Source organism: Mytilus edulis, chromosome 1, assembly GCF_963676685.1.
Source record: "Mytilus edulis chromosome 1, xbMytEdul2.2, whole genome shotgun sequence".
NCBI classification, from domain to species: Eukaryota; Metazoa; Mollusca; class Bivalvia; order Mytilida; family Mytilidae; genus Mytilus; species Mytilus edulis.
Genome location: NC_092344.1, coordinates 4,190,025 through 4,209,070, shown reverse-complemented (window position 1 = coordinate 4,209,070; position 19,046 = coordinate 4,190,025). Strand labels below are relative to the sequence as shown.

At 38.0% G+C, this 19,046-nt stretch overlaps 1 protein-coding gene and 1 long non-coding RNA gene across 2 annotated transcripts; both read left to right on the top strand.

Annotated features, from left to right (window-relative positions):
- The first annotated feature begins 9,779 nt into the window (after positions 1–9,779).
- On the top strand, positions 9,780–13,670 carry LOC139506425 (uncharacterized). Its single transcript, XM_071295454.1, has one exon. The coding sequence runs from the start codon at positions 9,780–9,782 to the stop codon at positions 13,668–13,670; it is 3,891 nt and encodes a 1,296-aa protein (XP_071151555.1).
- A 151-nt stretch (positions 13,671–13,821) lies between these two features.
- On the top strand, positions 13,822–14,346 carry LOC139522178 (uncharacterized). Its single transcript, XR_011664356.1, has 2 exons — positions 13,822–14,008; positions 14,265–14,346. It is a non-coding gene; the product is annotated as an uncharacterized lncRNA (long non-coding RNA).
- Positions 14,347–19,046: the final 4,700 nt, after the last annotated feature.

Sequence of the window (19,046 nt, the reverse complement as noted above, 5' to 3'; positions counted from 1 at the left end):
CTATTGTCTCCAATGTTAATCAAAACCTTCCTGATAACCTGGGACAGTGGTTAAACAGCAAAGCACCCTATTGTCTCCAATGTTAATCAAAACCTTCCTGATAACCTGGGACAGTGGTTAAACAGCAAAACACCCTATTGTGTCCAATGTTAATCAAAACCTTCCTGATAACCTGGGACAGTGGTTAAATAGCAAAACACCCTATTGTCTCCAATATTAATTAAAACCTTCTTGATAACCTTGGACAGTGGTTAAACAGCAAAACACCCTATTGTCTCCAATGTTAATCAAAACCTTCCTGATAACCTTGGACAGTGGTTAAACAGCAAAACACCCTATTGTCTCCAATGTTAATCAAAACCTTCCTGATAACCTTGGACAGTGGTTAAACAGCAAAGCACCCTATTGTCTCCAATGTTAATCAAAACCTTCCTGATAACCTGGGACAGTGGTTAAACAGCAAAGCACCCTATTGTCTCCAATGTTAATCAAAACCTTCCTGATAACCTGGGACAGTGGTTAAACAGCAAAGCACCCTATTGTCTCCAATGTTAATCAAAACCTTCCTGATAACCTGGGACAGTGGTTAAACAGCAAAACACCCTATTGTGTCCAATGTTAATCAAAACCTTCCTGATAACCTGGGACAGTGGTTAAATAGCAAAACACCCTATTGTCTCCAATATTAATTAAAACCTTCTTGATAACCTTGGACAGTGGTTAAACAGCAAAACACCCTATTGTCTCCAATGTTAATCAAAACCTTACTGATAACCTGGGACAGTGGTTAAACAGCAAAACACCCTATTGTCTCCAATGTTAATCAAAACCTTCCTGATAACCTTGGACAGTGGTTGAACAGCAAAACACCCTATTGTCTCCAATGTTAATCAAAACCTTACTGATAACCTGGGACAGTGGTTAAACAGCAAAACACCCTATTGTCTCCAATGTTAATCAAAACCTTCCTGATAACCAGGGACAGTGGTTAAACAGCAAAACACCCTATTGTCTCCAATGTTAATCAAAACCTTCCTGATAACCAGGGACAGTGGTTAAACAGCAAAACACCCTATTGTCTCCAATGTTAATCAAAACCTTCCTGATAACCAGGGACAGTGGTTAAACAGCAAAACACCCTATTGTCTCCAATGTTAATCAAAACCTTCCTGATAACCTTGGACAGTGGTTGAACAGCAAAACACCCTATTGTCTCCAATGTTAATCAAAACCTTCCTAATAACCTTGGACAGTGGTTAAACAGCAAAACACCCTATTGTCTCCAATATTAATCAAAACCTTCCTAATAACCTTGGACAGTGGTTAAACAGCAAAGCACCCTATTGTCTCCAATGTTAATCAAAACCTTCCTGATAACCAGGGACAGTGGTTAAACAGCAAAGCACCCTATTGTCTCCAATGTTAATCAAAACCTTCCTGATAACCTGGGACAGTGGTTAAACAGCAAAACACCCTATTGTCTCCAATGTTAATCAAAACCTTCCTGATAACCTTGGACAGTGGTTGAACAGCAAAACACCCTATTGTCTCCAATGTTAATCAAAACCTTCCTGATAACCAGGGACAGTGGTTAAACAGCAAAACACCCTATTGTCTCCAATGTTAATCAAAACCTTCCTAATAACCTGGGACAGTGGTTAAACAGCAAAACACCCTATTGTCTCCAATGTTAATCAAAACCTTACTGATAACCAGGGACAGTGGTTAAACAGCAAAACACCCTATTGTCTCCAATATTAATCAAAACCTTACTGATAACCTGGGACAGTGGTTAAACAGCAACACACCCTATTGTCTCCAATGTTAATCAAAACCTTCCTGATAACCTTGGACAGTGGTTGAACAGCAAAACACCCTATTGTCTCCAATGTTAATCAAAACCTTCCTGATAACCTGGGACAGTGGTTAAACAGCAAAACACCCTATTGTCTCCAATGTTAATCAAAACCTTCCTAATAACCTTGGACAGTGGTTAAACAGCAAAACACCCTATTGTCTCCAATGTTAATCAAAACCTTTCTGATAACCTGGGACAGTGGTTAAACAGCAAAACACCCTATTCTCTCCAATGTTAATCAAAACCTTCCTGATAACCTGGGACAGTGGTTAAACAGCAAAACACCCTATTGTCTCCAATGTTAATCAAAACCTTCCTAATAACCTTGGACAGTGGTTAAACAGCAAAACACCCTATTGTCTCCAATGTTAATCAAAACCTTCCTAATAACCTTGGACAGTGGTTAAACAGCAAAACACCCTTTTGTCTCCAATGTTAATCAAAACCTTTCTGATAACCTGGGACAGTGGTTAAACAGCAAAACACCCTATTCTCTCCAATGTTAATCAAAACCTTACTGATAACCTTGGACAGTGGTTAAACAGCAAAACACCCTATTGTCTCCAATGTTAATCAAAACCTTCCTGATAACCAGGGACAGTGGTTAAACAGCAAAACACCCTATTGTCTCCAATGTTAATCAAAACCTTCCTGATAACCAGGGACAGTGGTTAAACAGCAAAACACCCTATTGTCTCCAATGTTAATCAAAACCTTCCTGATAACCTTGGACAGTGGTTGAACAGCAAAACACCCTATTGTCTCCAATGTTAATCAAAACCTTCCTGATAACCAGGGACAGTGGTTAAACAGCAAAGCACCCTATTGTCTCCAATGTTAATCAAAACCTTACTGATAACCAGGGACAGTGGTTAAACAGCAAAACACCCTATTGTCTCCAATGTTAATCAAAACCTTACTTATAACCTGGGACAGTGGTTAAACAGCAAAGCACCCTATTGTCTCCAATGTTAATCAAAACCTTACTGATAACCTTGGACAGTGGTTAAACAGCAAAACACCCTATTGTCTCCAATGTTAATCAAAACCTTCCTGAAAACCAGGGACAGTGGTTAAACAGCAAAGCACCCTATTGTCTCCAATGTTAATCAAAACCTTCCTGATAACCTGGGACAGTGGTTAAACAGCAAAGCACCCTATTGTCTCCAATGTTAATCAAAACCTTACTGATAACCTTGGACAGTGGTTAAACAGCAAAACACCCTATTGTCTCCAATGTTAATCAAAACCTTCCTGATAACCTTGGACAGTGGTTGAACAGCAAAACACCCTATTGTCTCCAATGTTAATCAAAACCTTCCTGATAACCAGGGACAGTATTTAAACAGCAAAACACCCTATTGTCTCCAATGTTAATCAAAACCTTACTTATAACCTGGGACAGTGGTTGAACAGCAAAACACCCTATTGTCTCCAATGTTAATCAAAACCTTCCTGATAACCTTGGACAGTGGTTGAACAGCAAAACACCCTTTTGTCTCCAATATTAATCAAAACCTTTCTGATAACCTTGGACAGTGGTTAAACAGCAAAGCACCCTATTGTCTCCAATGTTAATCAAAACCTTCCTGATAACCTGAGACAGTGGTTAAACAGCAAAACACCCTATTGTCTCCAATGTTAATCAAAACCTTCCTAATAACCTGGGACAGTGGTTAAACAGCAAAACACCCTATTGTCTCCAATGTTAATAAAAACCTTTTTGATAACCTGGGACAGTGGTTAAATAGCAAAACACCCTATTGTCTCCAATATTAATCAAAACCTTCCTGATAACCTGGGACAGTGGTTAAACAGCAAAACACCCTATTGTCTCCAATATTAATCAAAACCTTCCTGATAACCTGGGACAGTGGTTAAACAGCAACACACCCTATTGTCTCCAATGTTAATCAAAACCTTCCTGATAACCTTGGACAGTGGTTGAACAGCAAAACACCCTATTGTCTCCAATGTTAATCAAAACCTTCCTGATAACCTGGGACAGTGGTTAAACAGCAAAACACCCTATTCTCTCCAATGTTAATCAAAACCTTACTGATAACCTTGGACAGTGGTTAAACAGCAAAACACCCTATTGTCTCCAATGTTAATCAAAACCTTCCTGATAACCAGGGACAGTGGTTAAACAGCAAAACACCCTATTGTCTCCAATGTTAATCAAAACCTTCCTGATAACCAGGGACAGTGGTTAAACAGCAAAGCACCCTATTGTCTCCAATGTTAATCAAAACCTTACTGATAACCTGAGACAGTGGTTAAACAGCAAAACACCCTATTGTCTCCAATGTTAATCAAAACCTTCCTAATAACCTGGGACAGTGGTTAAACAGCAAAACACCCTATTGTCTCCAATGTTAATAAAAACCTTTTTGATAACCTGGGACAGTGGTTAAACAGCAAAACACCCTATTGTCTCCAATATTAATAAAAACCTTCCTGATAACCTGGGACAGTGGTTAAACAGCAAAACACCCTATTGTCTCCAATGTTAATCAAAACCTTCCTGATAACCTGTGACAGTGGTTAAACAGCAAAACACCCTATTGTCTCCAATATTAATCAAAACCTTCCTGATAACCTTGGACAGTGGTTACACAGCAAAACACCCTATTGTCTCCAATATTAATCAAAACCTTCCTGATAACCTGGGGCAGTGGTTAAACAGCAAAACACCCTATTGTCTCCAATGTTAATCAAAACCTTTCTGATAACCTGGGACAGTGGTTAAACAGCAAAACACCCTATTGTCTCCAATGTTAATCAAAACCTTTTTGATAACCTGGGACAGTGGTTAAACAGCAAAACACCCTATAGTCTCCAATATTAATCAAAACCTTCCTGATAACCTGGGACAGTGGTTAAACAGCAAAACACCCTATTGTCTCCAATATTAATCAAAACCTTCCTGATAACCTGGGACAGTGGTAAAACAGCAAAACACCCTATTCTCTCCAATGTTAATCAAAACCTTCCTGATAACCTGAGACAGTGGTTAAACAGCAAAACACCCTATTGTCTCCAATGTTAATCAAAACCTTCCTAATAACCTGGGACAGTGGTTAAACAGCAAAACACCCTATTGTCTCCAATGTTAATAAAAACCTTTTTGATAACCTGGGACAGTGGTTAAATAGCAAAACACCCTATTGTCTCCAATATTAATCAAAACCTTCCTGATAACCTGGGACAGTGGTTAAACAGCAAAACACCCTATTGTCTCCAATATTAATCAAAACCTTCCTGATAACCTGGGACAGTGGTTAAACAGCAACACACCCTATTGTCTCCAATGTTAATCAAAACCTTCCTGATAACCTTGGACAGTGGTTGAACAGCAAAACACCCTATTGTCTCCAATGTTAATCAAAACCTTCCTGATAACCTGGGACAGTGGTTAAACAGCAAAACACCCTATTCTCTCCAATGTTAATCAAAACCTTACTGATAACCTTGGACAGTGGTTAAACAGCAAAACACCCTATTGTCTCCAATGTTAATCAAAACCTTCCTGATAACCAGGGACAGTGGTTAAACAGCAAAACACCCTATTGTCTCCAATGTTAATCAAAACCTTCCTGATAACCAGGGACAGTGGTTAAACAGCAAAGCACCCTATTGTCTCCAATGTTAATCAAAACCTTACTGATAACCTGAGACAGTGGTTAAACAGCAAAACACCCTATTGTCTCCAATGTTAATCAAAACCTTCCTAATAACCTGGGACAGTGGTTAAACAGCAAAACACCCTATTGTCTCCAATGTTAATAAAAACCTTTTTGATAACCTGGGACAGTGGTTAAACAGCAAAACACCCTATTGTCTCCAATATTAATCAAAACCTTCCTGATAACCTGGGACAGTGGTTAAACAGCAAAACACCCTATTGTCTCCAATGTTAATCAAAACCTTCCTAATAACCTGGGACAGTGGTTAAACAGCAAAACACCCTATTGTCTCCAATGTTAATCAAAACCTTCCTGATAACCTGGGACAGTGGTTAAACAGCAAAACACCCTTTTGTCTCCAATGTTAATCAAAACCTTCCTGATAACCAGGGACAGTGGTTAAACAGCAAAACACCCTATTGTCTCCAATGTTAATCAAAACCTTCCTGATAACCAGGGACAGTGGTTAAACAGCAAAACACCCTATTGTCTCCAATGTTAATCAAAACCTTCCTGATAACCTTGGACAGTGGTTGAACAGCAAAACACCCTATTGTCTCCAATATTAATCAAAACCTTCCTGATAACCTGGGACAGTGGTTAAACAGCAAAACACCCTATTGTCTCCAATGTTAATCAAAACCTTCCTGATAACCTGGGACAGTGGTTAAACAGCAAAACACCCTATTGTCTCCAATGTTAATCAAAACCTTACTTATAACCTGGGACAGTGGTTAAACAGCAAAACACCCTATTGTCTCCAATGTTAATCAAAACCTTCCTGATAACCTGGGACAGTGGTTAAACAGCAAAACACCCTTTTGTCTCCAATGTTAATCAAAACCTTCCTGATAACCAGGGACAGTGGTTAAACAGCAAAACACCCTATTGTCTCCAATGTTAATCAAAACCTTCCTGATAACCTGGGACAGTGGTTAAACAGCAAAACACCCTTTTGTCTCCAATGTTAATCAAAACCTTCCTGATAACCAGGGACAGTGGTTAAACAGCAAAACACCCTATTGTCTCCAATGTTAATCAAAACCTTCCTGATAACCTGGGACATTGGTTAAACAGCAAAACACCCTTTTGTCTCCAATCTTAATCAAAACCTTACTGATAACCAGGGACAGTGGTTAAACAGCAAAACACCCTATTGTCTCCAATGTTAATCAAAACCTTACTGATAACCTGGGACAGTGGTTAAACAGCAAAACACCCTATTGTCTCCAATGTTAATCAAAACCTTACTTATAACCTGGGACAGTGGTTAAACAGCAAAACACCCTATTGTCTCCAATGTTAATCAAAACCTTACTTATAACCTGGGACAGTGGTTAAACAGCAAAACACCCTATTGTCTCCAATATTAATCAAAACCTTCCTGATAACCTGGGACAGTGGTTAAACAGCAAAACACCCTATTGTCTCCAATGTTAATCAAAACCTTCCTAATAACCTGGGACAGTGGTTAAACAGCAAAACACCCTATTGTCTCCAATGTTAATCAAAACCTTCCTGATAACCTGGGACAGTGGTTAAACAGCAAAACACCCTTTTGTCTCCAATGTTAATCAAAACCTTCCTGATAACCAGGGACAGTGGTTAAACAGCAAAACACCCTATTGTCTCCAATGTTAATCAAAACCTTCCTGATAACCAGGGACAGTGGTTAAACAGCAAAACACCCTATTGTCTCCAATGTTAATCAAAACCTTCCTGATAACCTTGGACAGTGGTTGAACAGCAAAACACCCTATTGTCTCCAATATTAATCAAAACCTTCCTGATAACCTGGGACAGTGGTTAAACAGCAAAACACCCTATTGTCTCCAATGTTAATCAAACCTTCCTGATAACCAGGGACAGTGGTTAAACAGCAAAGCACCCTATTCTCTCCAATGTTAATCAAAACCTTACTTATAACCTGAGACAGTGGTTAAACAGCAAAACACCCTATTGTCTCCAATATTAATCAAAACCTTACTGATAACCTGTGACAGTGGTTAAACAGCAAAACACCCTATTGTCTCCAATGTTAATCAAAACCTTCCTGATAACCTTGGACAGTGGTTAAACAGCAAAACACCCTATTGTCTCCAATATTAATCAAAACCTTCCTGATAACCAGGGACAGTGGTTAAACAGCAAAACACCCTATTGTCTCCAATGTTAATCAAAACCTTCCTGATAACCTTGGACAGTGGTTGAACAGCAAAACACCCTATTGTCTCCAATGTTAATCAAAACCTTCCTGATAACCTGGGACAGTGGTTAAACAGCAAAACACCCTATTGTCTCCAATGTTAATCAAAACCTTCCTGATAACCAGGGACAGTGGTTAAACAGCAAAACACCCTATTGTCTCCAATGTTAATCAAAACCTTCCTGATAACCTGGGACAGTGGTTAAACAGCAAAACACCCTATTGTCTCCAATGTTAATCAAAACCTTCCTAATAACCTGGGACAGTGGTTAAACAGCAAAACACCCTATTGTCTCCAATGTTAATAAAAACCTTTTTGATAACCTGGGACAGTGGTTAAACAGCAAAACACCCTATTGTCTCCAATATTAATCAAAACCTTCCTGATAACCTGGGACAGTGGTTACACAGCAAAACACCCTATTGTCTCCAATATTAATCAAAACCTTCCTGATAACCTGGGGCAGTGGTTAAACAGCAAAGCACCCTATTGTCTCCAATGTTAATCAAAACCTTCCTGATAACCAGGGACAGTGGTTAAACAGCAAAACACCCTATTCTCTCCAATGTTAATCAAAACCTTCTTGATAACCTGGGACAGTGGTTAAACAGCAAAACACCCTATTGTCTCCAATGTTAATCAAAACCTTACTTATAACCAGGGACAGTGGTTAAACAGCAAAACACCCTATTGTCTCCAATGTTAATCAAAACCTTTCTGATAACCTGGGACAGTGGTTAAACAGCAAAACACCCTATTGTCTCCAATGTTAATCAAAACCTTTTTGATAACCTGGGACAGTGGTTAAACAGCAAAACACCCTATAGTCTCCAATATTAATCAAAACCTTCCTGATAACCTGGGACAGTGGTTAAACAGCAAAACACCCTATTGTCTCCAATATTAATCAAAACCTTCCTGATAACCTGGGACAGTGGTAAAACAGCAAAACACCCTATTCTCTCCAATGTTAATCAAAACCTTACTTATAACCTGGGACAGTGGTTAAACAGCAAAACACCCTATTGTCTCCAATCTTAATCAAAACCTTACTGATAACCAGGGACAGTGGTTAAACAGCAAAACACCCTATTGTCTCCAATGTTAATCAAAACCTTACTTATAACCTGGGACAGTGGTTAAACAGCAAAACACCCTATTGTCTCCAATGTTAATCAAAACCTTACTTATAACCTGGGACAGTGGTTAAACAGCAAAACACCCTATTGTCTCCAATGTTAATCAAAACCTTCCTGATAACCTGGGACAGTGGTTAAACAGCAAAACACCCTTTTGTCTCCAATGTTAATCAAAACCTTCCTGATAACCAGGGACAGTGGTTAAACAGCAATCGGTAAGAGATAATTTATGTACATTTTTAAGAACAATATTTATTTAAAGAAGAAATATTAAGAATTGTAAAAGTATTTAAATATAAATTAATATTTATTCTAATTAACTTTTTAATTTAACAAGTTACTTATGAAGAGTGAAAGAAAGTGAATCATATTGTTTGATTAGTATTATGCTATTCGTGTTTTAAGTTATATTTTTACTTTACAAAAAGACAAATACGATGTATGTTAATGTGTATTTGTATTTTATTGTAGAGAATCGGTTGATATGATATAAAGTATAAGAAGCCAAAATTAAATGTAATTTTGAAGAAATAAAAGATACTTATAGACCGCATACTCGAGTTATCGCCTTATGTATAATTTGATGCCTGAATGATGTGATCCGCTACAATTCTCGATTATGATCTCTCTATAAAATTATGATGTGTCTCCGAATATCAAATAATTTGTAATGAATAAAAACTAGACAACGTAACTAACGTACGTAAAAGGCTAAACGTCATAAAACTTTAAAAAAGGGAAATATAACAATTCATAAGAGCGCAACGTTACATGTATGCGCAAATACCCAAAAATCGTATCTACAAATAAAATAAATAACTTCAGTAATAATAAATGAAGTAACCCAACAATTTGGAATTACATTTCAAATCTAACACTCCCCACCATGACAGTTATTAAGAATTGTCTAGGAATTATACCCGCCGAGGTTAAAGGGTCAAATGGAAAAACTTGTCAAACTTATGCCTTGATTGATGATGGAGCGGATAAAACGTTATGTGACGAGCGTTTGATAAAAATGCTAGAAACCGAAAGTAGACCGGTTACATTTAAAATGACAACAGCAACAGCACAGCGAGTCCGACATGAAGGTCAAGAGGTTGACTTACATGTACAATCAGTTGGCAGCAACTGTCCGATAACACTTAGTAAGGTATGGTCAGTTAAAAATCTACCGATATCGACACACTCAGCCGCAAATAATAAAGATATTAAGAGTATTAAACACTTGTCAGATATTTTAAATATACCAGAAATAAGCAGCAATAAAGTTCTGCTTCTAATAGGCACCGATACACCAGAAGCACATATTCCCATAGAAGTGCGTTCAGGAAGTAGTCATGAGCCATATGCCGTACGAACACGCTTAGGATGGATCGTTAGAGGACCAATCAACAACACAAGCACCAGTGATGTAGTTAACATCAATTTTGAGCATGCAGATAATGTACTTTTGCAGCAGCAGTTAGAGCGACTTTGGACTACTGATTTTCTCGATCAGCCTAGCACGGAGAAAGTATGCATGTCTCTGGAGGATAAACGCGCCTTGAAAACAATGGAGTCAACAATAGCCTATGATGATGGACACTATAAACTCGGATTACCGTGGCGGGATGAAAATGTAAAATTGCCGAATAATTTGCCTTTAGCACATGCTCGATTAAATCAATTACACCGCAAATTGTCACATGATCCGAAGCTGCATGAGATGTACACAGCAACGGTAAGTGATTATATACAAAAAGGATATGCAAAAGAAGTTACTGATGTAAGTAATGAGTCAAGTCACATATGGTACCTTCCACACCACCCTGTCACAAATGAACATAAACCCGGAAAGGTGAGAGTAGTCTTCGACTGTGCAGCCAAATTTAAAGATGTTTCGCTAAATAGCCGATTATTACAAGGTCCAGACTTTATGAACAGCTTGGTAGGAGTTCTAATGAGATTTAGACAAGACCACATTGCATTAGCTGCTGATATAGAGGCTATGTTTCATCAAGTCCGCGTGAAAGACGATGACTGTGATGCTTTACGATTTTTATGGTGGCCTAATGGAAACTTAAAAGTACAGCCAAAATGTTACCAGATGCAGGTTCATCTGTTTGGTGCAACATCATCGCCCAGTTGTGCCGCATACGCATTGAAAAAGACAGCTATTGACAACGGTGAGTTATTTGAAACAGAGATAGCATCAACCGTAGAGAGAAACTTTTATGTAGACGACCTCTTGAAGTCAGTGGACACGGAAGAAAGGGCCGTTCAGCTTGCAACGGATTTACGAGAAATTATGAAACGTGGTGGATTCCGATTAACGAAGTGGTTAAGTAACAGTAAAGTCGTTATAAACGAAATACCGAATTCGGAACGAGCACCTTCAGTTGAAATTTTGAAGTCAAACACAGCTTTGCCGACCGATCGCGCAATAGGCGTAATATGGGACGTAAATGATGATGCCATCAAATATAAAGTCAAACTCGAGGAGAAGCCGCTGACAAGACGCGGAATAACTTCTACGGTAAGTTCGATATTTGATCCACTGGGACTCATAGCGCCAATCATTTTAAAAGGGAAGATTATATTACAAGATCTAAGTAAACAGCCAATTAAGCTTGGATGGGACGATCCTATACCAAAAGAAAAAGAAGAAGAATGGATAAAATGGAAATCGACACTGCCAGAAATTGAAAATATATCAATACCTAGATGCTTCAAGACAAAAGACATGAAAGAAATATCTGATGCTCAACTTCATATATTTAGCGATGGTTCTGAAATTGGTTATGGAGCATGCGCTTACTTACGTCTAGTAGACACTAATGGAAAAGTGAACTGTTCACTTATTCTGGGAAAATCTCGTTTAGCGCCATTAAAACAGACAACGATTCCCAGACTAGAGTTATCAGGTGCCGTTGTTGCTTGCAAACTTTACGAAATAATTAGAGACGAATTAGAGATTAAGATTGACAGCGTAGTATTTTGGACCGACTCTATGATAGTACTTGGATACATTAAGAATGAATCTCGTCGTTTTAAAACATTTGTTGCAAACAGATTAAGCAGCATTCACGAGTTGACATCACCAGGTCAGTGGCGATATGTAGATACAAGATCAAATCCTGCCGACATAGCATCTAGAGGCATTCTTGCAACAGAAAATAAACAGATCAAATTTTGGCTCCATGGACCAGAATTCTTGTTGAAAGACTCGTATGAATGGCCGAAACCAAAAGCTGTATCAACGGTAGACGAGCAAGACATTGAGATCAAAAGGGTCGTTATGATTAACTCAACTACAACTGATTCGATACGCGATATAATTACATTCTTTTCAAACTGGCAATTATTACAACGGACTGTAGCATGGCTAATCCGTTTCAAGAAATATTGTATACGTCGTTTCTTAAAACGAGACGACGAAATAAAGACAGACAGCTTAAATGCTGATGAATTACAGGAAGCAACAAGGTATATATTGATACATGTACAACAAGAATCATTCTTAAATGAAATCAAAATGATTGAAAAGCAAAATCCTGTTAAGAAAGATAGTCGTTTAGCATCTTTAAATCCTGTTATGCATGATGGGTTATTGCGCGTCAAGGGACGTCTCAACTTGTCACTAAGCAAATGTCCGGTCATTATACCAAATTCTCATCACGTGACCACTTTGATAATCAGGTCGTTTCATGAACAAAATGGTCATACAGGAATGGCACAAGTGCTAGCATCATTACGGGAAAAGTATTGGATTTTAAAAGGACCTAGTACTGTCCGAACAGTTTTGAACAGGTGTGTAAGATGTAGACGATATCAAGCACCGCTTTGTTTTCAGAAGATGGCTTCTGTTATAGACGATCAGAAAACTCCTGATAAACCACCATTTACCTTTGTTGGAATAGACTACTTTGGTCCATTAAATGTTAAAGTTGGACGTTCAGTCGTTAAAAGATACGGTTGCCTTTTTACATGTCTGACAACAAGAGCTGTTCACATAGAAGTAGCTCATAGTTTGACTACAGATTCCTTTATTTCTGCTTTCCAACGTTTTACGAGCAGGCGAGGCATACCTGAAAAGGTGTATAGTGATAACGGGACAAATCTTGTCAGTGGAGAATCGGAACTTCGGAAATATATTGATCAATGGAACAAAACAAAAATATCCAGTTACATGTCACACAAGGATATTAATTGGACTTTCAATCCGCCAAACGCTAGTCATCGTGGTGGTGTATGGGAAAGAATGATTCGTACGACACGCAAAATTCTCAGAGCTCTTGCAAATGAACAACTGCTTACCGATGAACAGTTACTAACCTTTATGGCTGAAGCCGAAAGAATCGTCAATGATAGACCGATAACAGCAGTCAGTAATGATTCTCGAGATTTGCCAGTTCTCACACCGAATATGTTATTACTAATGAAAAACAACACTTCAATACCGCAAGGGGTGTTTGACGAGAAAGATGTGTATGCTAAAAGGTGGTGGAAGCAGATACAATACTTAGCCAATGTATTCTGGAGACGTTGGTTACGTGAATATTTGCCAACTTTACAACAGAGAAATAAATGGCAAAGAGAACAACGAGATGTAAAGATTGACGACATTGTAATCGTTGCAGATGACCATACGTCGAGAGGACAGTGGCCCTTGGGCCGAGTAATTGAGGTCATTAGGAGCCGCGATAGTCTTATACGTAGTTGTGTGATCAAAACAAAAGAGTCAAAATTTTTAAGACCAGTAACTAAATTATGCATACTTGAATGTTCTCAATAGAATTTACAATAATTAATTGATATTTTATTAGTTTTTTGTGTGATGACAATTTTAAGAAATGTCATGGTGGGGAGTGTTAGATTTGAAATGTAATTCCAAATTGTTGGGTTACTTCATTTATTATTACTGAAGTTATTTATTTTATTTGTAGATACGATTTTTGGGTATTTGCGCATACATGTAACGTTGCGCTCTTATGAATTGTTATATTTCCCGTTTTTAAAGTTTTATGACGTTTAGCCTTTTACGTACGTTAGTTACGTTGTCTAGTTTTTATTCATTACAAATTATTTGATATTCGGAGACACATCGTTATTTTTATAGAGAGATCATAATCGGTAAGAGATAATTTATGTACATTTTTAAGAACAATATTTATTTAAAGAAGAAATATTAAGAATTGTAAAAGTATTTAAATATAAATTAATATTTATTCTAATTAACTTTTTAATTTAACAAGTTACTTATGAAGAGTGAAAGAAAGTGAATCATATTGTTTGATTAGTATTATGCTATTCGTGTTTTAAGTTATATTTTTACTTTACAAAAAGACAAATACGATGTATGTTAATGTGTATTTGTATTTTATTGTAGAGAATCGGTTGATATGATATAAAGTATAAGAAGCCAAAATTAAATGTAATTTTGAAGAAATAAAAGATACTTATAGACCGCATACTCGAGTTATCGCCTTATGTATAATTTGATGCCTGAATGATGTGATCCGCTACACACCCTATTGTCTCCAATGTTAATCAAAACCTTCCTGATAACCTGGGACAGTGGTTAAACAGCAAAACACCCTTTTGTCTCCAATGTTAATCAAAACCTTCCTGATAACCAGGGACAGTGGTTAAACAGCAAAACACCCTATTGTCTCCAATGTTAATCAAAACCTTCCTGATAACCTGGGACAGTGGTTAAACAGCAAAACACCCTTTTGTCTCCAATCTTAATCAAAACCTTACTGATAACCAGGGACAGTGGTTAAACAGCAAAACACCCTATTGTCTCCAATGTTAATCAAAACCTTACTGATAACCTGGGACAGTGGTTAAACAGCAAAACACCCTATTGTCTCCAATGTTAATCAAAACCTTACTTATAACCTGGGACAGTGGTTAAACAGCAAAACACCCTATTGTCTCCAATGTTAATCAAAACCTTACTTATAACCTGGGACAGTGGTTAAACAGCAAAACACCCTATTGTCTCCAATGTTAATCAAAACCTTCCTGATAACCTGGGACAGTGGTTAAACAGCAAAACACCCTTTTGTCTCCAATGTTAATCAAAACCTTCCTGATAACCAGGGACAGTGGTTAAACAGCAAAACACCCTAGTGTCTCCAATGTTAATCAAAACCTTCCTGATAACCAGGGACAGTGGTTAAACAGCAAAACACCCTATTGTCTCCAATGTTAATCAAAACCTTCCTGATAACCTTGGACAGTGGTTGAACAGCAAAACACCCTATTGTCTCCAATATTAATCAAAACCTTCCTGATAACCTGGGACAGTGGTTAAACAGCAAAACACCCTATTGTCTCCAATGTTAATCAAACCTTCCTGATAACCAGGGACAGTGGTTAAACAGCAAAGCACCCTATTCTCTCCAATGTTAATCAAAACCTTACTTATAACCTGAGACAGTGGTTAAACAGCAAAACACCCTATTGTCTCCAATATTAATCAAAACCTTACTGATAACCTGTGACAGTGGTTAAACAGCAAAACACCCTATTGTCTCCAATGTTAATCAAAACCTTCCTGATAACCTTGGACAGTGGTTAAACAGCAAAACACCCTATTGTCTCCAATATTAATCAAAACCTTCCTGATAACCAGGGACAGTGGTTAAACAGCAAAACACCCTATTGTCTCCAATGTTAATCAAAACCTTCCTAATAACCTGGGACAGTGGTTAAACAGCAAAACACCCTATTGTCTCCAATGTTAATCAAAACCTTACTGATAACCTGGGACAGTGGTTAAACAGCAAAACACCCTATTGTCTCCAATGTTAATCAAAACCTTCCTGATAACCACGGACAGTGGTTAAACAGCAAAACACCCTATTGTCTCCAATGTTAATCAAAACCTTACTGATAACCTGGGACAGTGGTTAAACAGCAAAACACCCTATTGTCTCCAATATTAATCAAAACCTTCCTGATAACCACGGACAGTGGTTAAACAGCAAAACACCCTATTGTCTCCAATGTTAATCAAAACCTTCCTAATAACCTTGGACAGTGGTTAAACAGCAAAACACCCTATTGTCTCCAATGTTAATCAAAACCTTCCTGATAACCTTGGACAGTGGTTGAACAGCAAAACACCCTATTGTCTCCAATGTTAATCAAAACCTTCCTGATAACCTGGGACAGTGGTTAAACAGCAAAACACCCTATTGTCTCCAATGTTAATCAAAACCTTCCTGATAACCAGGGACAGTGGTTAAACAGCAAAACACCCTATTGTCTCCAATGTTAATCAAAACCTTCCTGATAACCTGGGACAGTGGTTAAACAGCAAAACACCCTATTGTCTCCAATGTTAATCAAAACCTTCCTGATAACCTGTGACAGTGGTTAAACAGCAAAACACCCTATTGTCTCCAATGTTAATCAAAACCTTCCTGATAACCTGGGACAGTGGTTAAACAGCAAAACACCCTATTGTCTCCAATGTTAATCAAAACCTTCCTAATAACCTTGGACAGTGGTTGAACAGCAAAACACCCTATTGTCTCCAATGTTAATCAAAACCTTACTTATAACCAGGGACAGTGGTTAAACAGCAAAACACCCTATTGTCTCCAATGTTAATCAAAACCTTCCTGATAACCTTGGACAGTGGTTAAACAGCAAAACACCCTATTGTCTCCAATATTAATCAAAACCTTCCTGATAACCAGGGACAGTGGTTAAACAGCAAAACACCCTATTGTCTCCAATGTTAATCAAAACCTTCCTAATAACCTGGGACAGTGGTTAAACAGCAAAACACCCTATTGTCTCCAATGTTAATCAAAACCTTCCTAATAACCTTGGACAGTGGTTAAACAGCAAAACACCCTATTGTCTCCAATGTTAATCAAAACCTTCCTGATAACCTTGGACAGTGGTTGAACAGCAAAACACCCTATTGTCTCCAATGTTAATCAAAACCTTCCTGATAACCTGGGACAGTGGTTAAACAGCAAAACACCCTATTGTCTCCAATGTTAATCAAAACCTTCCTGATAACCAGGGACAGTGGTTAAACAGCAAAACACCCTATTGTCTCCAATGTTAATCAAAACCTTCCTGATAACCTGGGACAGTGGTTAAACAGCAAAACACCCTATTGTCTCCAATGTTAATCAAAACCTTCCTGATAACCTGTGACAGTGGTTAAACAGCAAAACACCCTATTGTCTCCAATGTTAATCAAAACCTTCCTGATAACCTGGGACAGTGGTTAAACAGCAAAACACCCTATTGTCTCCAATGTTAATCAAAACCTTCCTAATAACCTTGGACAGTGGTTGAACAGCAAAGCACCCTATTGTCTCCAATGTTAATCAAAACCTTACTTATAACCAGGGACAGTGGTTAAACAGCAAAACACCCTATTGTCTCCAATATTAATCAAAACCTTCCTGATAACCTGGGACAGTGGTTAAACAGCAAAACACCCTATTGTCTCCAATGTTAATCAAAACCTTCCTGATAACCTTGGACAGTGGTTAAACAGCAAAACACCCTATTGTCTCCAATATTAATCAAAACCTTCCTGATAACCAGGGACAGTGGTTAAACAGCAAAACACCCTATTGTCTCTAATGTTAATCAAAACCTTCCTGATAACCAGGGACAGTGGTTAAACAGCAAAACTCCCTATTGTCTCCAATGTTAATCAAAACCTTACTTATAACCTGGGACAGTGGTTAAACAGCAAAACACCCTATTGTCTCCAATATTAATCAAAACCTTCCTGATAACCTGGGACAGTGGTTAAATAGCAAAACACCCTATTGTCTCCAATATTAATCAAAACCTTCAAGATAACCTGGGACAGTGGTTAAACAGCAAAACACCCTATTGTCTCCAATCTTAATCAAAACCTTTCTGATAACCAGGGACAGTGGTTAAACAGCAAAACACCCTATTCTCTCCAATGTTAATCAAAACCTTACTGATAACCTTGGACAGTGGTTAAACAGCAAAACACCCTATTGTCTCCAATGTTAATCAAAACCTTCCTGATAACCTGGGACAGTGGTTAAACAGCAAAACACCCTATTCTCTCCAATGTTAATCAAAACCTTACTGATAACCTTGGACAGTGGTTAAACAGCAAAACACCCTATTGTCTCCAATATTAATCAAAACCTTCCTGATAACCTGGGACAGTGGTTAAACAGCAAAACACCCTTTTGTCTCCAATGTTAATCAAAACCTTCCTAATAACCTTGGACAGTGGTTAAACAGCAAAACACCCTATTGTCTCCAATATTAATCAAAACCTTCCTGATAACCAGGGACAGTGGTTAAACAGCAAAACACCCTATTGTCTCCAATGTTAATCAAAACCTTCCTGATAACCTGGGACAGTGGTTAAACAGCAAAGCACCCTATTGTCTCCAATGTTAATCAAAACCTTACTGATAACCAGGGACAGTGGTTAAACAGCAAAACACCCTATTGTCTCCAATGTTAATCAAAACCTTCCTGATAACCTGGGACAGTGGTTAAACAGCAAAACACCCTATTGTCTCCAATGTTAATCAAAACCTTCCTGATAACCTGGGACAGTGGTTAAACAGCAAAACACCCTATTGTCTCCAATGTTAATCAAAACCTTACTGATAACCTGGGACAGTGGTTAAACAGCAAAACACCCTATTGTCTCCAATGTTAATCAAAACCTTACTGATAACCTGGGACAGTGGTTAAACAGCAAAGCACCCTATTGTCTCCAATATTAATCAAAACCTTCCTGATAACCTGGGACAGTGGTTAAACAGCAAAACACCCTATTGTCTCCAATGTTAATCAAAACCTTCCTAATAACCTTGGACAGTGGTTAAACAACAAAACACCCTATTGTCTCCAATGTTAATCAAAACCTTCCTGATAACCAGGGACAGTGGTTAAACAGCAAAGCACCCTATTGTCTCCAATATTAATCAAAACCTTCCTGATAACCTGGGACAGTGGTTAAACAGCAAAACACCCTATTGTCTCCAATGTTAATCAAAACCTTTCTGATAACCTGGGACAGTGGTTAAACAGCAAAACATTCAAAGAAATTGTAAAAGCTAGTTTGAAAGGGCATATTTGAGAAGATGGGTGCTTAACAAAAAAACAAGATAAGGGAAAAAAACAT